The following is a 20,932-nucleotide window of genomic DNA, read 5'->3' as shown; positions in this document are numbered from 1 at the left end:
GATTTCGGAATTGTAATATTTAATAGGCCATGAATGTGGTCACTTGGAAAGTATTTTAAAAGGACAAGTCACTTGAATTTCGCTAGATTGTTTGCTAGAGTCGGTCCATGATAATATGTCCACTGGGTTAAAAGGCCGTATAAAAGTATGGGCTCCAGAAAATAAACTCATTTTGGCCTTCGAGGCTTCATAAATATTTATTAACAGCTGCAATACGAAAACAGAGGCTCCCTACTCTCAAATACAAAGGATCTGGTTTTTTGCATACTCTTATAGTGAGCATTTGGAACCTTCGCGAAGAACCGGCAAGCTATGTTTTTGACTTCTCATTTCGCATACTCAGCAACAATTTCAATCACAATTCCAGCTCCCACTAACTAACTCCATATTATGTTTCGTAGAAGCTTGCTCCAGTTGCGTACAGCCATGGCCAGAGTGCCACGTCAGAATTACGGGGAGCTCAGCAAGGCCAGAATTCTTATAATGGCTCCGGTCAAATCGATCCAGATCAGATTCAGCTCTTCACAGAGTAATGGGAATGAATCCAGAGAGGCTGCTAAGCTGGCTCTTGCTAATAGCAAATCGGCAGAAATTAAAACCGAACAACCACAACTCATGATTGCCTTTACATGCAAAGTCTGTGACACCCGGTCGTCGCATACGTTTTCGAAGCAGCTGTACACTAAGGGATCTGTCCTCATACAGTGCCCGGGATGCAAAAACAGACATTTGATTGCAGATAACCTTAAGGTTTTCCGTGACGAGAAGGTGAACTTGGAAGATCTTCTCCGGGCCAAGGGCGAGTCTGTAGCGCAGTCCACAGATGATTTGGCATTTGAGGATATTCCTGAATCTCTTCGACAAACCTTGGGTCGCTACGCCAATGACGCCCCTGAAGAATACCGGCCCAAGGAGCCCGAGAACCAGTATTTGGAGCTGGGAGAGAAGAAGCAATAATAGCAGTCATACATACTGCGTTGGATCTTCCCCGTCTGTAACTTTAGAAGACGATCGACATCAAAATGTAATATATAGCTGTAAATACACCAACTTGCCTTACTCGGCATTGGAAGTACTCTGTACTGCCGGGTCAAGTACTTCCTGGTCCTGCAATAAATGAGACAGATTTCGGAATGCGCAAGAAAAAAGTGCAAGTTCAACTCAGCTTGGTTCAGCAGACCAGCTATCATAGACTTCTCGCAGCCCCGATCCAATCAAGCAATTTACCATGTACGCTAGAAACTTGCTCAGACTTGCGTCCAGGTCTGCTTCCCGCTTATACGCGACAGCCTCACAAAATGAAGCTGTCTTGGAAAGATACAGAAGCCAGCTCCATCAGAAGGCAGAAGCCATCGGTGTTTCTTCCATCGAGGAACTAAAGGAGAATCTTAAGGATGAAATTACCACGAAAAAAAAGGAAATGAATGCTATCGACCCTTTGAAGGATCTTGAGGCATACGAGAAGGAACAAGCTGAGAAGTTGAAGCAGAGAAAGGCTCAGCAAAAGGAGTCTAAAATCAGAGACGCTATCGACGCATCAATGCCAAAGGCGCCATACAAAAAGCTCTCTTCTTTTGTGGACGTAGAAAAAATCCGCTCTTTACCAGAAAAGGAACTCAAGTTTATTTGGAAGGCCCGATTTGAAGGGAAGGACAGAGCTATGAGCGCAGCATTGACGGGCTCGCAATTTGCTAATCTTTTCGCCAATGCCTTCAAAAATCCCAGTTTTGTCTTGCCCTTGCCCAAAGAAGAAGAAGGCTACGAAATGCATTTTGTGCAATGGAGCTTCGTTGGGCCCCAGACTACGCATTGTATGTTGACATCATTGGCCGAATACAAGCTTCATAAAGAATATGCCAAACCACACACGACACTCATGTTCCATCAGGAATTACTTGCAGATGCAGATGTTGTTTTGATGAATGGCCAGCTAGAGCAGGATGTCGCTTTGTCAATGGAAGAAGCGCTGTTGCTTGTGCTTAACGTGCAGAGATTCTACGGTGGCTTGACGAACTCTGCTGGCTCAGAAAGAAAATTGGAACTTTTGAGAGCATTCACACAGGGAGACACTGGCTTCAGCATGGAAAAGTTGATTGAGGAAGCTGCCTCTCTTGACTGATCCACTAGACTTCTTGTCGTACCAGGATATATCATTGTATATAATATCTCGTCGTTCTTAACACTTCTTCGCAAATAGACCTTTTTTCGTAATCCCTTCCCAGACAGAACGAATTCTTTCATGTACGCTAGCAGAGATGTTGAGATTGAAAGAACCGATGTTGCCGCCTTATGAATGATTGTGGATCTTTTCGAACATATCCATGCCGAGAACTTACTTTGTGTGACTTCATCCTGATTGTGAGAGTAACTCTGGACAAGCAAATGGTCAGCTTATTCGACATTTTGTTTGAGGGTAGACATGTGATGTAGTTTGTTTCAAGCAGCGATTACTGGCAACAGTGAGGTACGCTCCACGCCACATTTTGTTTTGACTATTGTCGCTGTCTTGCAGTTTTCACTCTCCGTATCACCAATGCCATTGGATACTATACGGTAGGATCTCTGACCTTTGTCATGTATCACCATACTAATGCCTTTGTTTTCACAACTTGAGATAGGGCCGTCAAGTGTTCAAGTTCCAGCTTTTCCTCTCATCCCATAAGTTTCCTCTTTTTTGAAACCATTCATGCGTCTTCTGGGAAATATACACGGTCGCTGGCAAAACGTCATGATGAATACATCAAGTTACCTGCATTTATAAAAGCGGTATCAGGGCACTTTATCCTAGACTGAGGAGATCCTCAAAATCACTTTGTGCAGTGTTTGGCTTTTTCTTTGTAGCTGCTCGCCGGGCTCTCGGTTTGGCGGTTTTGGGTGATTTCGTGGTTTGTCTCGATCTGGTTGAGGTCTTCTTCGTGGGAGGGTCGTCCTCTACTTCACTCATCACAAAATCATCTTCCGCGTCGCTTGTTTCCTCGTATCTAGATGGTGTGGTGTGTCTTTTTGTTCGCGATGCAGAGATCACTTCAGGCGCATTGTCGCTACTATCTTCGCTTTCCATTTCCAACGCTTTCGAGTTGATCCTTGGCTGTCGACTCAGAAATTTGGATGTCGTCCGCCTCTGCAGCCTTGGCGCGGGGTAGTCGTGGTTTTCAGTATCCAGAAGTAAAAGACTGGCTGGCGCAGTTGGTTTGATTATGTCATTCTCCAAGCCGGCGAGATGTTGAAGTGGCTTGCGTTGTGTGTCAAGACGCAACTTGTTCAAAAGCTGGCGGAAGGATCTCTTGACCAGGATATCGTCGCCCAGATGAAATTCATTCTCGTCGATTTTTATGCTCAGTAGCAGTTTTGCCGCATTGGAGATGGTGCTTTCCACATATTCAGTTAAAAGCAGTTTGTCGTCTTGCTCTATGAATCTTTTTGTCACATCAAACATGCCTGCTTCAGGGACCAAGTTCAAGTTTGAGTCCCCCAAGTACTCACGGAGAATCTTTTGGATGGAAGTGTTCAGTGTGATGGGAGCATCCGTCTCTTTGTTGATGATCTTCTTAGTGTCAGCAGGCTGGGGCTGGTTGGTTTTCTTCTTGTGATAAAGAAGAATGTCGTTGACGTTGGCGATTCTGCCCACAAAGCGGTTGGAGAACCGGCGCGAGTTTTCAACTTCATAGTTTCCCGTGTGATCGACACGGAGCCTTATCAAGGGTAGCAACAGATCCCCGCTTTCGGGGCTACTCGCGGCTTGAGAGACAGCCTGGGAGATAAGCTCCTCAACCTGTTGGTTGAGAAAAGACTGCACGTCAGTTTTGGAGGCCGGGCCTTCTACAAAACCTTCGTGTTTTAGACATACGTCTCGCATTAGGAACGGACGCACGGTTTGCAAGGGCACTGACGTGATGGCGTAGTCCTTGTTCTTGATGTCCAAGATGAAAACGTGTTTTTGAGCTGTTTCCCCCTCGCTCAATGCTGTGGCAACAGAGGAGCCCGGTTGTAGGGTGTCGAAGCCTGTGGTGGGATTGTATTGAGGGAACGGGATGCATTCGTGCTCATGGCCCCAAAGCACAAAGTCGAGAAACGAAGGGAGGAAGTCCTCCGGGACGTACGACGTCATGGTGTGGCGGTAGTGGTTCTGGTGCACGCACAAGAGATTGAAGAACTCCGCGTCGGACTTTGGTTTCTGGAAAGTCACGTCGCCGTTTCTCATGATGCGCTGCAATCGCTCGTCGCGCATGTTATTTATGCCGTAGAGCGCCAATTTGGTGGTGCCCTTTTGGAACACAAGCGGAGTCACGGTGATCTTGTCCAGCCGGGGGATCTGCCCGAAGTAGTTGATCAAGCCCGTGGCAGCCAACACGTCCATGGGCAGGAGAAGCCCTTCTCCCGTGGCGTCGTCGTGGTTGCCCGAAATGGCAAATACAGGCACCGACACGTTGAGATTGGGGTCTTCGTAGTTGACGGTGTCGCCTTGGCGAAGCGCAGGCGCCGGGTCGCTAAGGAGCTCGAGCTCACAGGGCCGATCGCCTAGGCAATTGAGCCGGAGCAGCTGGATGACGTGGAAAAACGACTTTTTCGATGGCTTGGACACATGGAAGAGATCGCCGCCTTGCACCACCATGTCCACGTCGTGCAGCTTGGCCAAGCTGGTGATTTCCTGGAACGTTTTCCACGAATCGTCGCCTCGCACCGGGTCGTTCTCAAGGTACCCCACGTGGTTGTCTGTGGTGAGGAGAATGCGGATGGTGTCCTCGCCCGGCGGGATCAGATCCACGGGCGGCATGTGACGGCAGTTTGTGCAGACAGTGGTTGGTTGTGGGTGTGGAAGCTGGGTATCCGGAACTGTCTACGCGGTTGTACTGGCTGGCCCAGAAGGTGCTATCAGAGGGTGCGCGGCGCTGGTTGCGGTTTAGGGCCAGGAAGCCGTGTGGAGCCAAAGCCACCATGGAACGTCACCAGGTCAGGAAAGTTGGGCAATATAGTGCGGGATGTGAGAGGGTTCGGTGGGGATGTGCTGGTGGGGGGATTGTTATTTTTTTGGCTTTCATTGTGGTGGTTTGGCGCCGCCCCATTTAGGGAACCCAAGCTGTTGCCCGGCTCTCGCTAGGGCCTGTCTCTGGGCCTGTCTCTGGGCCTGCGCTGCTGCGCTTGGCGATAGGATGAATACAGACTGAACCAGCGTCAGCAGGGGAAAATAAAAGGAGAAAAAAAAAGAAAGCATCCAGGCCAGGCTGCCTCAATCGGGCGTAGAATAATTTCGGGGCATTGTCCCAAATGTCCGTAGCTAGCCGTGCTGATCAGGAGTAATACACGGCACTAATATCTGGGCCGCGCCAGGTGAACAGGCATGGCATGTCCAGGTGCACAATACAACGCACACATACTGATGGTGTGTGTTCTGAGAGCAGGGCCTTGAAGGTTACAGAAAAAGGACTTCGCTGCTGCTTGTGCGGCTCTGCCTCCAGGGACAGATCCTCCATCTGGTCTGTATTACGAAGTTCCTGAAAAATCAGTTGCGCACTTCTTGACAATTGATTCGGGCTTCGCTCATCAAGAACCTAGTAACCGGAAAAGAACGGATTGCCTGACAAGGCTGTCGTGTGTGACAGAATACAAAAGTTTTGTTCTCCTGGATGTTGACCTTTCAGAAGCAGCCCCCGGATTGTCGACTGGATAGGTCCTTTATGAAGAATCATGGAACATGTATTGATAGCTGACTGGGAGGCGGCTTCCTGGTTCCGCGCGGCCCTTCGACCCAGCGCCTGCTCTTGTTCACTCTGAGTATCAAGGTCCTTCCAATAGAAAGCTGCTTTGGGAATCTTGTTTGCTTCTTATAGTGCCAATCCGATGAATCAGAAAGAAAAAAAAAAAAAAAAAAAAAAAAAAACGAAAAAAACACCAGCACACAGCTGTCAAACCCCCTCCTGATCTATATATTGGCCCCTGGAGAAGCTTCCGGCACGGGCATCCTGGCGCCCCCACCTCCGCGCCCGGCCCTGGACAAGTCCCGCGCCCGGCCCTGGACAATCCCCGCGCCCGGCCCTGGGGCCCCAACGCCCGGCCCTGAGGCCCCAACGCCCGTGCCTCCCGCGCAGCTGGCCGCGCCAGGGCCGGCCCTCCAGCTACACCAGGGACGCGGCCCCAAAACCAGGGCCCGGTCTCCCTCCTCTCCCCGGCGCTGGCCACCAACACACCCCACCACGGCCCCATGGCACAACCACTCGAGCGCCAGCACGATGAAATCGCGTCCCTCAAGTCCATCTACGCGGACATCCTCACCGACGTGACGCCCGCCAGCAAGGTGTGGAGCCGCGACGCCAGCCCGCACTTCCAGATCGCGCTCCAGTCCCACGAAAACGCCCTGCGCCCCGTGGTGTCGCTCGTTCTCGACATCGCGTTCACGCCCACGTACCCGTTGCTGCCGCCCATCGTCAAGATCGTGCGGCCGCAGAACCTCGTCCGCGCCCGCGTCGCCCTCATCGAGCGCAAGATCGACGCCGTCTTGAAGGAGTACCTCGGCGAGGAGATCTGCTTCACATTGGTCATGGACGTCAAGGAGATGCTCGACGACTTCCAGCAGACCACCGAGCAGGTGCTCTCGCTCGAGGAGGAGCGCGCCAAGCGCATTGAACGGGAGCGCCTCGTGCTCGAGCTGCGCGAGAAAGAGGCGCTCCGCCAAGAACACCTGGCCAAGGCCAAGCAGACGCGCGAGGCCAACGAGCAGATTCTCCAGATGAACAGCGACGACACGGACGACTCGCGCAGCAGCGGGCCCGGCCGCGCCGCGGCTCTAGTGCCCCCGCCGTCGTCGGCGTCGCAGGTCTTTGTGTTTGACAACGTGCTCTGCGGCGACGTTCCCCACAGCAACCTGCGCTACCAGTTCCAGGCCGTGCAGGGCTTCATCCGCTACGAGGGCAGGGACCTTCTCCTGGGTGTTGGCAAGCAGTACATCGTCAAGCCCTACTTGCCCCCGGCAGAACAGGCGCGGCTCGACCTGCGCAACGTCACGGTGCTGTACTTGCTCACGGAGGTGGCGCTCGTAGACCGCCACTGGCTGACCATGGCCGGCAAGGCCGACATCCGGTCCTTGGAGCTGCAGCTCGAGGCCGTCATGGGCCTCTCCTCGGACGCCGTCTTGAACGTGGTGGGCTTCCAGCTCGACCAGGACCCGCGCAGCACGGACTCGTGGACCATCCGCATTCTCACGGACTTCGAGCCGAACCAGCAGTCCGTGCTGGACATTCTTATGGCGGCCGGCTCCGTCAACTGGTCTCTTGCGCGCACGTGGTTGATCCAGTTGCTCCCGGCCTTGGAGCACCTCCACAACGTGGGCCTCGCCCATGGGCTCATCTGCCCGCAGAGCGTGGTTCTCTGCGACTCCCGCCTGGGCGTGGACGGCGCAGACCTCCGGCTCATCAAGCTCTGTCACCCCACGTACGCATTGACGCTACTACGTATCGCCCATATGCGTGGCGGCAGGCAACGCCTGCCCAACTTCACCGACGACTTCATACCCCGCCACTGGACGGAACCGGACTCCTCGGCCACGATGGCCAGATCAGACATCTGGCAGTTGGGTGTTCTCTTCATGCGGATCATGCTCGATTGCAACTTCCTGGAGCCTGAATTCATCACCCCCGACGCGTTCTTGAATGACTTCGATGTCCGGAAGTACTCGGGCATCGAAGAGTACGCCGAGAGGGTCTACGACTTACTCCGGAAGATGGTACAGCCCAAGGCTTCCAAGCGGTCCACGCTACTCGAGCTCAATGCTCTGAAGTTCTTCCGAGCCGGCTTTGACACAGACAACGAAACAATCGTGGACAAAAGCAAAGCGCTTGCAGCTGCGCTGTCCGAATTGGGCAGCAAAGGCCCCATTGGCTCGTCCCGCTATCAAAAGGCCACTCTCGATGCCGCAAGACGGAATTCCAACCCCTCTGTCACTCGAAGATACTCCAACCAGACTGGTGCATACAACACGTTCAACGCAAGTGGCTTCTTCAGTAAAGGCTCTGACAATTACCCTCATTCACAGAGCGATCCTAATACCCCGGAGTCCCGATATGCCCGAGATTTCGAGGAAGTGGGAAAGTTGGGAAAGGGAGGATTTGGGGAGGTTGTAAAGGCACGCAATCGGATGGAGGGCACGTTCTATGCCATCAAGAAGATCAAACACAAGCAAAATAAGCTCGAGAACTTGCTCAACGAGGTCTTTTCCTTGGCTCGATTGAACCACCAGTACATTGTCAGGTACTATGGCTGCTGGGTCGAGGAAGCTCCTCGCTTTTCGTATGGCAATGATAGTGCCATTGCCTCCGAGGAAGATGACGAAAGCGATTCAAATAGCTCCGGAAGTGATCTTGATGACTTTGAAAGCCCTTTGAATGTCAGATCGCCTTCATTCATCATGAGTCATGACAGCTCATATCAAGTAGATTACTTCACAAACTCTGTGGCTCTGCTTGACTATGACGATGACTTCGACGACCGTATCGTGTTTGCTCATAGTGATAACAGCAATAGCAGCAGTGAAGACGAAGAGGAAACTCAGCTGGATGAATCTGATTGCGAGTCGGATATGTATGCTTCCTCAGAGTCGGAATCAAAAGATGCCATTTCCAAAAAAGACTTTCGAGATGGAAAACATCAAGCCAAATCTATACTCTACATACAGATGGAATTCTGTGAGAACAACACATTGTTGGATTTGATTGAGAGGGGCCTTCCTGCAAATCCCAGTGAATACTGGAGATTGTTCCGCCAGGTTCTCGAAGCTGTCTCTTACATTCACAGCTCAGGATTCATCCATCGTGATTTAAAACCAACAAACATTTTTATCGACAAATCAAACAATGTTAAGGTTGGTGACTTTGGATTGGCTAAAAACTCCCAATTTTCGTCTGCGCTTCTGAAAAACAACCAGGTGTCTGCTGGAAACCAGGATTTGTCAACTGTTGTCGGTACATTCTTCTACACAGCAAAGGAGGTGGCCAGCGGTCAATATGACGAAAAAGTTGATATGTACTCTTTGGGAATTATCTTTTTCGAAATGTGTTATATGCTAGGAACGGGCATGGAGAGGGCAATGATTCTCAACAACATGCGTTTGGAGGAAGTTAAATTTCCCTCGGACTTCTCGGAAAAGAAAAAGTCAACGGAGAAAAAGCTCATCCGAGAGCTCTTGAATCATGACCCTTTTAAAAGACCAGGCGCATCAGAATTGCTACAAAGTGGTCTCCTTCCTGTTGAACACCAAGATGTTGTGATAAGAGAGGCACTCAAGTCTTTGGCAGATCCTGCATCTCCTTGGCAGCAGCAGGTAAGAGAGACACTATTCAATCAGCCATATCTGCTAGCCCGTGATATAATGTTTGATCGTGTGAGCAAGAATTCACATGGAGGTGTAATGGAACCACAAACAGGTGACTATCTAATCTTCAACCAAACTCTAACAGAAGTATTGAGAATATTTCGAAACCATGGTGCCTTACAAGAATTTAGTGGAAGTTTCTTACTACCCAAATCTCTGATTCAAACAAAAGAACATGTATACGAGCTTCTTGATCGAAGTGGTTCCGTTTTGACGTTGACTTACGACTTAGTCTTACCCATTGCCAGATTCTTAAGCCGAGAAGATACTCGAGTCAAAAAGTGTTTCACCCATGAATTTGTATACCGCCCAAACCTTAGGGGAACAGGAAAGCCTGATAAATACAGTGCTGTGGCCTTCGATGTTTTTTCCCATACTCCGAATTCTTTGATTTCAGACTCTGCAGAATGTCTCAAAGCAGCGGATGAAATTTTGGGTTCACTTCCTTGCTTCAAGATGAAAAATTCACAGTCACATATTGTCATTAATCATCTGAATATTTTAAACAGCGTGATTGATTTTGCATTTGGGACCTCACACTCACTTTCGCAGAATCGAAGATATGAATTGATGGGTGTTTTATCTCAACTCGGGGTTGAACGTGGTGCAGAAGAAATCAAAGCTTATTTGAGAAACGATTTCAAGATTCAACACACTGTTGTTAAGGATTTGATCGATTTGTTCAACTTCACTGTTGAGCCTGAAAAGGCGAAGCACAAACTCCGCAAGATCATGGTGGATTCCCCCTTGCTTCAGAAGGTGGAGAAAGCCCTCAATGATTTGACAGATATACTCGAGTTCGCAAGAAAATTGGGCATATCTTCCAATATCTTCTTTTGTCCCTTGAGCAATTATAATGCAAAGTATTATGATGGTGCTTTCATGTTTCAGGTGATTTATAGAGTCGAGAAAAACAAAAAGTTCTCGAGAATTGCAACTGGAGGACGGTATGACAGTTTGATTGAGCATTTATCAAATGAGGGGCCCACTAAACTCAAAACACCACATGCTGTCGGGTTTCAATTGGCCATGACTCTTTTATTTTTAATCATGAAGAATTCGCGGTGGAGAAGCTTTCTCACCACGGGGACTTCGAAGGCAACAAGCAAATGGAAGCCGGTCAGGTGTGATGTGCTTGTTGTTAGTATGCAAGAATCAATAATCAAAGATGGTGGATATGAGTTACTCGGCGATATTTGGGCACATAACATAAGTTGTGATTGGTACATTGCGTCTTCCCAGGAGGATATGATGAACAAAGCTGATGCCGACGGTTGCAATTGGATTGTTCATTTGAAGCAGACCATTAATCATGGCCGCAAATCTAAAAAAGGTCAGTATAAACCTGTACGTGTCAAGAACGTACAGCTCAACAAAGACACTGATTTGGACTATGACGAAGTTTTGAATTTTCTTGAGAGCGAAGTATCCGATAGAGACACCGATTTGACAAGTTCCATCCAGCAAGTCAGTGGATCAAGTGGACCAGATAACTCAAAAGACGTCAGTCAAGTCAGCCACCGTATTGGAGAGCCTATTTTCAATTTTGATATTGACCAGAGAGTTGTGGTGGTCCCCAATCTTGCCAAAGGCAAGAAAAGTTACAAGCGCGATAAATGGGAGTTGGAAAATGACTCGAAATTAGCATCTGCAAACATGCTAAAGGAGCTAGCTAGGGCACCTATCTTGACAGTTGATCTGAGTGATGCAGTTCTTGACATGATTCTGTCAACTTCGTTACTTGTACAACAGGAAGAATGGTTGAAGCGTGCGTTCGCCAGTAACAAGCAACTTCCAAGAAGTTTCGGAGTTAACATCTACGAGACATTAAAAAAAGAGGCTGAGAAAGGTACGAGATGGGTTGTCTTACATGCACCAAAAAGTGACAAAACTACAATTGTGGATTTGCATAAATGATTGATGGTAATATATCCGGAACCTCTGCCTGTGGATGAATGAAGTCGTCATGATGTATAACGCAGCAAATTTGTTTGTTTGTTTGTTTGTTTTCCCTTTTTATTAGAATATTTGGCTAATATAGTTCACCAAATGAGCCACCAATTAGAGTATCAGATATTCAAATTTCTTCTTCCAAAGCCAGTACTCTTCAAGTCGTGATTTGCCGTATTCTGCGTAGTTAAAATCAATCGTAGAAAGCTCACTTTGAATTATAGCCCATATGCCCCAATAAAACCCAGGCATCCCATAGTAGCATGCAATTTCATGGATCAAAGCGCCTACTTCATCTTTCAGAGCTTTCAAATTATTCAAGTATCCTTTACACCATTTCACCATCACTGGATTCAATGGAGACGGGTCAGGAATGGCGGAGCGATTGCAATCAAATCCTTGCCACTCCGCGAAATGGTTAGCAATATCAAACGCTCTGGGAGCAGGAAGCATGTACTCGTAATCGATGAACTGAATTGGGTTTTCTGATAATGGAGGGAGTTCTGCATCACCTTCTGCACATCGTTTTGCGAATTCCTTAGAATCTGGAACAATGATGTTTCCTGAGAGGAGATCGCAATGCGAAACCACAATCGGCGACCTGGTTGCATGCTTCAAGGCTTTCTTGAGCCACTCGAACTCTTGCTGGACAACTTCTCTCACATTTTCAGTTGTGACATGTGTATTTTCGGTGTTCTCTCCGAACACGCTTGCAAGAGCTTCAATTTGGGGTACGATGCGGATCCATTCCTCTATGAGGTCCCAGATATTGTTGATGGACTTAGGCACTTTTGCTGCTTTTCCCTCTTTCGACTTAGGGAGAAGCGAAGATTCTGCACTTTTCTTTAGGCTTGCAGTATACTTTCTTAGTGTGCTGACCCCGTCCTCTATGTACTCGCAATTGATGCTGTTGTGCCAGTTCCCAAGCTGCTGCGCTATGAGAGGATATACATACTTGTTTGCGAGCTCATTAGGATCCAAAGAGCGACCTGGCAAAAACCCGTAGATAAGTCCGTTCTCAAAACGTGCGTGAATAGAGGGAGCTAGGTCTAACGAGTTGAGCATCAAGTGGGACACAAACTCTCGGTTCCGGTCAATGATAAGGTTGGTGCCTTGGCCATAAACCCGTATCAAGAGAGTCTCGTTTGTAGCCTCGTGTGAGCATGACAAAAGCATGTTGGTGATCCCGCCCGTCAATTGCTTTACTTTGATTGGCGCAGACCACGATGGGAACACCTTGGACAAGAGTGTTTTGATCTGCGAGTAGTCTGAATCCAAGTTGCCCTTCAAGTCAACGGAGAATTGGGGTAGATAGACTGCATGGGTCGAGTAATTCTGCAAAACAGCCAGAGTGAGGTCTGCAGCCTCGTCGTCGCTGTCGGAGACCTGCTCTGCGTCTAGATTCATGATGCCCGGCTTTGGTCTGGAGAGCTTGTTACTGACATGTACGGGTGGCATATCCGAGTGCCCGTTTTTCACCTTGGAATTGGGCCTGGAACCATCGTTCTGCGCTTTGAAGCTGCTGCATTGAGGCAACACCGTGGCTGAATGTGCGCTCTGCGTTTCTGTTCCTGGACAAAACAAGGCGGCATTTTCCGAGCCAGAAACAGCGTCATCGTCGTCTTGGGAATGTGATCCGACAGACAATCTGCGGCTCACGTCAGACTCCAAGTCCGACAACGACGGGTTGTTCAATGTGTAAAGGAGATTTTTTCTTTTGATTGCAAGATTCACGGGCGACCGCAGAATCGGCAGTTGTGCGCGATCGGGCAATGGGTTGATTTGCGGACTGTGGGATAACTCTTTGGGTGTTTCTTCGTTGGTACTACTGAAGGCAGTGACCGGGACACAGTGCACAGTGCCCCCTGCTAAAATGCAGTAGACCGGGCCAGACATGCTAGTTGTGGGCTTATTGCTGGGGCCGGAGGCAATTCTTAGACAGCTTGCAGGCGAAATAAGAAAGCCAACACTGGTATTTGGGTTTTTGAAAAGCGATGGTGTGGTCGGCGTTCGCGGTGTAGCTAATTGACGTGAAGTAAAGCTAGATAAAGTGCCTGTACCAAAAGCAAGCTAGAGACGCTGGCCAGTGGTTAAAAAGACGGATAGAGAAAAAGACTGTAGCGGATACTGGCCGGAGGCGTCAAGCACGATCCACTTAAGCGTACGGTGGTGGTGCAGAAGTAAGGTGGGAATAACTCAGGGCTTGGGTCGAGGTGATCACCTGTATGTACTTGGGCAGATTTGGGGCCATCCAGCGAGTGAGGCCCCATGCGCGGCGGGCCAGACCACTTTCCGAAAGACAGGACGAAACGAGCTAACACTGTACAATTCAGCAGACACCGGCTGCCTTCGTTCACGATGCTCAAAAGCACGAGGCAAGCAGGGGTATCAAATCTCGAAAAGTCATAAATTTGCACGGCCGTCACTGCTGGTGGGGCCACTTTTTTGATGTTGTATCGTTTTCTTATTGTTCCAGAAATGCTTAGCGCGGCCAATTACATTGTAGGGAGCCAGTGCAAGATCGAGGCCCTGATGCTGGGAGGCGCGAAAAATGCTGCTCCATTGCTATTGTCCAAGCAGAGGCCAATCGCCAAGCCAGGGTGCTGTTTTCGCATTGGCAGATACGCCCCGTGCCATTATCACATGCGTGTCCCAATGCAGAAACGGCGCCCGTGCAAGCTAGCCGCGTGCGGCTCAGGCGCGAGGGTTTGGGGTCTCAGTTTAGCCGAATTGGCCCTACGTGTCTACACTCGCCGTCGGGGAAACAAAGGCAACGCTGGCGCTGCAATCGTCCCGGCCACGCGGGCCGTACCATGTTGGATCACTTGTTGTGATTTTCTAAAAAAAAAAAATATACGTCAAACACCACCAACGCTGAGTCTTCTATACTTCAGCCACGGTGGTGTAATTGATCCCGGGCTGGTCCACATCAAGTAGTTTTGGCTCATAGCAGTCCGGAGCCCACGGGCTTGGAAACACCCGCATGTACAGCCACGTGGCCACGGCCAACCCGATGCACAGGCCCACAAAAACATCCACAAAATGGTGTCTGTAGTCCTCGGTCCGGCTCAACGCAATAAGCGCCGCTCCGAAAGTGGGCAAGAACACTGCCACCCACCGGAGAGCGCCCACCTGGGGCCTTGTCACGGCAAGCTGGCCCGAGAGCCACAAAGAGAGGAAAAAAAGGCCGGCAAACGAGATGCTGGAGTGCCCCAGGGGCGTGGTGCGGAACCCGTCCATCAACCGAGCCGCGTTATCCGTGGTGCAGACGTCTTTTGCGTAGACCAACACATCTTTCGGGGTGTCAGGCCGCGGCACGCAGCGAGCCAAGAAATCGGGCCTGTGTCTGCCGAAGCTGTTTTTCAAGACATCCGTCATGATGCTGGTGGTGAAGACCGAGATTATCAACCCGAGAACCGACACGTATGTTACATACAACTTACTGGCACGACTGGTGATTGCAAGCGACATCACGAAAATCACCACAAGGGGCACCCACGTCGAGTACACAAAAAGCATTGTGTTGGAAACTCGTTCTGTCTCTGCAAAAGGGTGCAGAATGGTGAGATCATTGATGTAAAACTGTCTCTCGAACGGGTCTATCCGATACAATGTGGGATAAAGTATAAGTAGAATCACCACGTAGATCAAATCCGACATCCGCCACCGGATGAAAATTGGGCCGCCTGTCAAGTTCTGAACACCGAACGTCACCCTATCAAACATATTGCGGAGGATTTTAGAAACTCGAAAGAAAGAACGAGGAGTCTTGGTCAAGGGTGAAACTGCGAGGCCAGAAGATGTGTTCTGTCACGTGATGTTCACATGTGGTTATGCGCTCGGCTGACACAGTGGGATCCAGATGGAGTTCATTTTGGCTTGTCGCACTATTCTAGACACCAAGCTGCCCTGTTTCCGTATTAGTTGAGTTTGATTAGGAAAATTAGGGCAACAATCATGCAGCCGAACAGTATTCTCGAAATTTATCAAATAGTGCCTTTTATTTAAGTTTCGCTTACTCTCATTTCATATGGAAACATATCAGGAGCACACTCAGCTAATTGTTGGCACGTAGGCCAAATCGGAAGTATATGTACCTAATGTAGCCAAATCGAACGGGGATCAAATGAGATGGTGAGTTTTAACATGCTCTCGTAATTAGGTATTCAAAAAGTTATTAGGGCGTCTGTGTTTTCCACGTAACTTGAAATCAAATCAAACGCAAGAAAGTATAATTGAAGAGAATGCATTGAGCCAAAAACGCTGGCATGACATACCATTATCCCGGCGACTCAGAGAGACGCGCCACTGTTATTAGACTGACAACTGTCACCGTTTCTTAAATCTGTAGTTCGGCTACCATTTACCGCTTTGCATAAAAGACTAAGTGGCTCGCGAGACACACTATACCAAGTATTAGTTAATCTCGAAGATAGCTAGACATAGAAATGAAAACCAATCAGCCACTCAAACCAGACCTGGGGAATCTTCAAAGAACAGCCTCGGGTGTAAGCAAAAGTACAAAGTAGAGGTTCGATGATCGCCTCTTTTTAGAGCCGTAACCAAATGACAGCCAAATAAAATTTTGTGGGCAGTCTACAAAACGTTCTAGTTTTTGGGCATTAGGGATGAACCAAGAAAAATGAGGAAACATATCTGGCGAACGGACGATCTCCGTTCCCAATATTGCGAAGTATTGGCCAAGTCTTATTATCTGAAGAAACTCCCGCTGAAAGTTTCAGGGCGTATCGGGATGTTCAAAAACTTACCTGTGCTTGCTGTATTTTTGCTTTATTCGTGTTTGGCCTCGGCTCTTGAGTACAGAGAACCCTCATAAATCTTCCCCTTGATCGATTCATATTCATCCAGGGAGAGTTGCGAAATGCGCGTTGTCTGTTGACTGAGATAACACCACAGCACAGCCAGCAAGACAATCTCTGTCACAATGTTTCAGCTAACAAAAACATCATATTGGTAAAAAACGCTACCAAAATCACCAGGGAATAAATCATCCAGCTCCTCGTCTCTTATCTCTCGTATCCCGTACCTTTGTTTGACGCCCTTCTACCCACCGTGTCCCATCATGCTCACTACCTGCACCCCCGCCGCCAGATTTCCGCATTGTCTATACCGGCATAGCCTTCTACAACTCCTCGGTAATACGCCCCAAGACAAAATAACATAGTACCATTTAGTCTTCCAAAGCACAAACTAAGGCGTAGTGCACCACAGGAATGAACAGCATGTACGGGTCTGAAGACCCGTTTGAAAATGGCTGGGCCGCCTCCACTCCTCCAGCAGCTTCCCAGCAGTTCCCAGCCCTGGATCAGAGTTTCTCAGCATCGGCAACCCCATCAGACATTTCCATCAAAGTTCCTTCGCAGTACCACGAGATCTTCCAGAAATTGAGCAGCCAAGTGGCGTCTTTCAGTGGATTGCAGGCCTATGTATTTTCTCCGCTCATTACCGAAAGCCTTCTCACGTCATACCAAGCGTCGAAAATCATCGATATTTTGTATGACCACAACATAATGCCACCCAATTCTGAAAACAACTTCTTCCACGTCTTGGGCCTCATTGCGCTCGAGATCAACAGTGCTGGCACGGGCGATTTTGTGACCTTGCAATTCAAATTAAATTCAGGCCTTCCTCCTTTGCCGCCCGCTGCTGCGGCTTTACTTATGGAAGATTCAAACGAAGATCTTGACATTCTTCGAGACGCAGAGCAAAGCGATGTGATTGATCCTTTGACATCGCAATTGGCAAACTCCGATTTGTTGGAGGAAGGTCACCAAAACATGACCCACTGGGATACCGCAGACGCCAATAGGGGATCTTTTGCGGCTCCTACCTCGGATCCTACCGTTCACGACCACACTGCACTTCTGTTTGACCCCAATGTCACAGCTCCCGAATCAATTCATGCCGACGATTACGAGCACTTGTCCAAACATATATCAGAGATTCGTGACAGATTCAAACCGTTGATAGATGGCGAAAATAAAATCAAAATCAAGGAGGTACCGGAGAAAGAAGGTCTATTGTTCAAACATATCAATTACGCCATTACTCACGAAATCTCTTTAGGTATTACTGGCCCCGCTGGAGTCAAGAAAGTCATCAGAAGGTATTCGGATTTCGTTTGGCTCCTTGAATTCTTACTAAAGAAGTACCCCTTCAGAGTTATTCCTGGATTGCCTCCAAAGAAATTCACCGGTATGTTTTATTCTTTCTTTTCATGCAATCTCGTGATTCATCACTGCATTTCCTTCTCTGAGATATTCACATCTTGGGGATATTCGTTATAAGTTTACTAACTAACCTAGTAGGAGCGTCTCCAGATTCCCAATTCTTGCAGCGCAGGCGCCGAGGCTTGCACAGGTTCTTGAACCAAGTTGTTAAGCATCCAGTACTAAAACAGGAACCAATCGTCGTCACTTTCTTGACCGTTCCCACTGATTTGGTTTCCTGGAAAAAACAAGCTAGAATTGACTACTCTTTAGAATTCAAGGGAGAGAAAATCCTGACGAGCTTCATGAATTCTATCTGGCCAGCCGTGGGCGACGAATTCTTGCACAATTGGAAGAATGCAGAACTGGGCTTACCCAAATTAATTGAATACTGGACAAAAATAGTGATGTTGGTAGAGAGACATGAGAAGAGGCAACAACAGATAGCATTTGACAACGGAAAATTCGTGGAAATGATTACGAAATTCTCAGATCTTGACGAGACCCTATTTCCGCATAAAGTTACTGAAAACAAAGTGATTTCGACGTCAAATACTCACGATACAAGCTCTATCAACGAGTCTTTGTCCAGTATTTCTGCATTCTTTGACAAGGCTTCTACACTTCTCATCGACGAGAGTTACATTATAAATACCGACATTTTGGAGAAGTTCAAAAACTTTTTGGACTGTTTGTATTCACTCCAGGAACTATTTGACAGATCTAAGAGACTCTCGATTAACACAATTCCGCAGCTCAAACAACGCATTCAGGAAAATGAGGAAAAACATGAAAGGCTCTCAAAGAGTGATGTCGACATCAAAGGCAGTGAGCTTGTGAAGTTGAGACAAACCATTATTAACGATAAACAAGAAATGTTTCAGCAGCTTAATAAAGATTGGTTGATCAAAAAATGCTGTTTTGAGGAGTTTGTTATGTTCCAAGAAACGCAGTTTTTGATTTCAGAAGCATGGTGCGATTGGTGTCGCGGGCGATTCAAGTTCCAGGACAAATGTTTTGGTCTTTACGAAGCTTTGCAGGATGAGGTTGTGTCCGACATGCCTTTGAGAAGATAAAATTAGTCTGTTAATGGTCATTTCTGTCGAATATGGAGTTACTTTAACCCTGCTTTTTCTTCCCACCGTTGAAGAAGCAGATGCTGTGAATTGTGTAGATCTAGTTGATTATCAAAGTATTTCTTATCCAAGACCTGGGTGATATTGAGGGCACCCTGGGCCTCTTTGAACTGGGACTTGCCATGAAGTGTTGCCAAAACTTTGCCCACACGAATTCCTAAGGACGCACCGGTGGGGAAACCTTTGTCAAACCCATCTTGTAACCCCAGTTCTTGGGCCTTAGTAATCCCATCTAGATACCCTTGGTTCACGTGCGCACGTTGCAAATCGGCGTGTATGGATATAGATTCCTCATCACTTCCCCAGACATCATCTGTCAGTTGCAAGTCTTTGTCTGATGTCTTTTCACTTTTTTTAGCCTTGCAGTGGCACTTTCCCGTACAAGACATATTTGGCTGTCTGAGGAATCAACAGAGAACTCCAAGCATGTACAGGGTGGCGGTACTGCAGATTATACCGCGGGCTACGCTCGATCGGCCAAACCATCGCAAATCCCAAGATGTACTCATGTGACTAGTCAGGCGGTGAATTACTGATGTTGACCAGCACTACTTGAACAGGCTAGCACTACTACTGACAACGATGGTGTGAAGGCTGATATGCGATGGCACACTTCTGTTGGGCTAATAACTCACAAAGCTACAAGCCAGCGCGACGCGTCACGTGACAGGCGTTGTCCAGCAAAAATGACATGTAGCCGTGCTTCGAATCTCAGGCCCTCTTTTTCATCCTTTAACAGCGAAAGCGCCTTTATTACTATCTGACTTCGCCACATTCGTTAGTGCCTAATTCTTCATAATTCTTTAAAGGTGCCGGAAACCTTGTGAACTTTCGAGGAAATTAGTGACCCCATCCTAGAAACTTCGTTTTGTCAACACAGACATTTGAGTTTTCATCTGTTTCCAATACACGTCTCAACGCGACCTCCACGTTGGTTTGATTCGCTCTTTTGGGCTCTCCACTCAATCGGTAATTCCTAAAATGGCTGAAAATCTCGTGACTCAGGTAACGCAAGATGTCGGTGGTGATGCTGCGGCGGCATTGACCCACGAAGAAGAAAACATGAATATCGATTACAACTCGAAAATCCATTTAAACATCAGGGGAAAAGCATTTAGTATCACACGGGATGAGCTCATGAGCTTACCTGAGAGTATATTGTTGAGTCTATTTCCTAATGGCGTCTTCTTGGACTTCAACGGACAAGTGATTTCTAAATTGACGGAAGAAGACGTCGTTTTCGTCAATTTCGACCCAGCCAGCTTTGAGTATATTTTGCGAACTTTTGGAGATGCACATGCCGATCTTCAAGGAATGACAAATCTCTCACCTCAGATCTCGGAAAACAGCCATCTTGACTCTTCCCCTTCAGTGTTGCAAACAAAGCCAGCAATAATAGTCTTGAGGGAAGATTTGGACTATTATGTCATTCCCCCTTCTGCGGGATGTTCCAGCGAGGATATTAAGCATCTCAAGCTTGAGGTCGCAAACAAGCTCATGGAGAACAAGATGATCTTTTCTGGCCTTGGGTATGACACCTCTTTACCCAGCAGTATCACGCAAAAGCTTGGGCCGGCAGAACAACATCTTCTTGATATGTTGTGCTCCTCTGGTTTCGAACGAAGGGAGTCTTGGGGTAGCAGGTCTTTGGAGCCCAGTAAGTGTGTTTTACAGTCTTTGCTGTTGATTCGTTTGGCAAATCCCCTGGTTACACCCCCGGATTCGCCATCTCTCAATCCTGTAAGCTCCCATGCGTCCACTCGGTCGAGATCGAGGTCTAGAATAGCCACGTTGGCGAGTTCCGCAAGTCGTGCTGCATCTAGATCGATGTCGAGAGCCAGGAAAAACACGGAAATAAATCATTCCAAACTTTTGTTATTTTGGAAAAAGCCTGCTAGAAAGTGCTGGTGGTCGAATGAGGAAATAGAGGTCCAGGTAGCCGCAACAGGTCTCAGCAAGCTTGGCGATAATGTCAAAGTCAAAGTTCACATCAGACGGGTGTGGACGTTAGAGTTGTCTGTGATTGGAGTTCAGTGATCAGGTGCTATATCTTGCGCTTTTCCATCCTATACGGCCTGAGAACCGAAGGTACTCGTCTTTTATGTTCGCGCAAAGCGAGATCATCCAAGCGTGCATGTCAGAGTGTTGGAGTGTTAAAGGCTATTTGACTTTACCACTATGAATGTTGCGCTCGTCAAGCAGATCACCTTGAAAAACAAGTAATAATGATCAAAGGCAGGTAAAGGAAGGCATTG

The 20,932-nt window shown here is 48.1% G+C and overlaps 9 protein-coding genes across 9 annotated transcripts; 5 read left to right on the top strand and 4 right to left on the bottom strand.

Moving 5' to 3' along the window:
- Nucleotides 1-591: 591 nt before the first annotated feature.
- On the top strand, nt 592-912 carry METBIDRAFT_18763 (uncharacterized protein; the record flags this gene model as incomplete). The annotated part of the gene is made up of 1 exon (XM_018854809.1): nt 592-912. A coding segment is annotated over one exon (321 nt), but the record flags the coding sequence as incomplete, so codon positions are not given.
- A 316-nt stretch (nt 913-1,228) lies between these two features.
- On the top strand, nt 1,229-2,119 carry METBIDRAFT_11794 (uncharacterized protein; the record flags this gene model as incomplete). The annotated part of the gene is made up of 1 exon (XM_018854091.1): nt 1,229-2,119. The coding sequence occupies one exon, from the start codon at nt 1,229-1,231 to the stop codon at nt 2,117-2,119; it is 891 nt and encodes a 296-aa protein (XP_018711747.1).
- A 574-nt stretch (nt 2,120-2,693) lies between these two features.
- Nucleotides 2,694-4,774, bottom strand: MRE11 (MRX complex nuclease subunit; the record flags this gene model as incomplete). The annotated part of the gene is made up of 2 exons (XM_018858381.1): nt 2,694-3,095; nt 3,258-4,774. 2 exons carry the CDS (start codon nt 4,772-4,774, stop codon nt 2,780-2,782), a joined length of 1,833 nt encoding a protein of 610 aa, XP_018711746.1. The 3' UTR covers nt 2,694-2,779.
- Nucleotides 4,775-5,913: 1,139 nt separating this feature from the next.
- GCN2 (serine/threonine-protein kinase) lies at nt 5,914-11,483 on the top strand. Its single transcript, XM_018855923.1, has one exon. It carries the CDS (start codon nt 6,200-6,202, stop codon nt 11,276-11,278), a length of 5,079 nt encoding a protein of 1,692 aa, XP_018711745.1. The 5' UTR covers nt 5,914-6,199; the 3' UTR covers nt 11,279-11,483.
- METBIDRAFT_41961 (uncharacterized protein) lies at nt 11,423-13,207 on the bottom strand (the record flags this gene model as incomplete). Its single annotated transcript, XM_018857471.1, has 2 exons — nt 11,423-12,817; nt 12,953-13,207. The coding sequence occupies 2 exons, from the start codon at nt 13,205-13,207 to the stop codon at nt 11,423-11,425; spliced, it is 1,650 nt and encodes a 549-aa protein (XP_018711744.1).
- Nucleotides 13,208-14,194: 987 nt separating this feature from the next.
- Nucleotides 14,195-15,037, bottom strand: METBIDRAFT_42839 (phosphatase PAP2 family protein; the record flags this gene model as incomplete). The annotated part of the gene is made up of 1 exon (XM_018857592.1): nt 14,195-15,037. The coding sequence occupies one exon, from the start codon at nt 15,035-15,037 to the stop codon at nt 14,195-14,197; it is 843 nt and encodes a 280-aa protein (XP_018711743.1).
- Nucleotides 15,038-16,481: 1,444 nt separating this feature from the next.
- Nucleotides 16,482-19,062, top strand: METBIDRAFT_31804 (uncharacterized protein). The gene is made up of 2 exons (XM_018855922.1): nt 16,482-17,527; nt 17,641-19,062. Exons 1-2 carry the CDS (start codon nt 16,555-16,557, stop codon nt 18,615-18,617), a joined length of 1,950 nt encoding a protein of 649 aa, XP_018711741.1. The 5' UTR covers nt 16,482-16,554; the 3' UTR covers nt 18,618-19,062.
- On the bottom strand, nt 18,677-19,060 carry YAE1 (Yae1p; the record flags this gene model as incomplete). The annotated part of the gene is made up of 1 exon (XM_018855329.1): nt 18,677-19,060. A coding segment is annotated over one exon (384 nt), but the record flags the coding sequence as incomplete, so codon positions are not given.
- A 488-nt stretch (nt 19,063-19,550) lies between the features above and the next one.
- METBIDRAFT_178465 (uncharacterized protein) lies at nt 19,551-20,877 on the top strand. Its single transcript, XM_018854737.1, has one exon. It carries the CDS (start codon nt 19,659-19,661, stop codon nt 20,712-20,714), a length of 1,056 nt encoding a protein of 351 aa, XP_018711740.1. The 5' UTR covers nt 19,551-19,658; the 3' UTR covers nt 20,715-20,877.
- Nucleotides 20,878-20,932: the final 55 nt, after the last annotated feature.

Source organism: Metschnikowia bicuspidata (genome assembly GCF_001664035.1).
Source record: "Metschnikowia bicuspidata var. bicuspidata NRRL YB-4993 chromosome Unknown METBIscaffold_3, whole genome shotgun sequence".
Taxonomy (NCBI): domain Eukaryota; kingdom Fungi; phylum Ascomycota; class Pichiomycetes; order Serinales; family Metschnikowiaceae; genus Metschnikowia; species Metschnikowia bicuspidata.
Note: the sequence above shows the minus strand (reverse complement) of the source record. Positions and strands in the feature narration are given on the sequence as shown.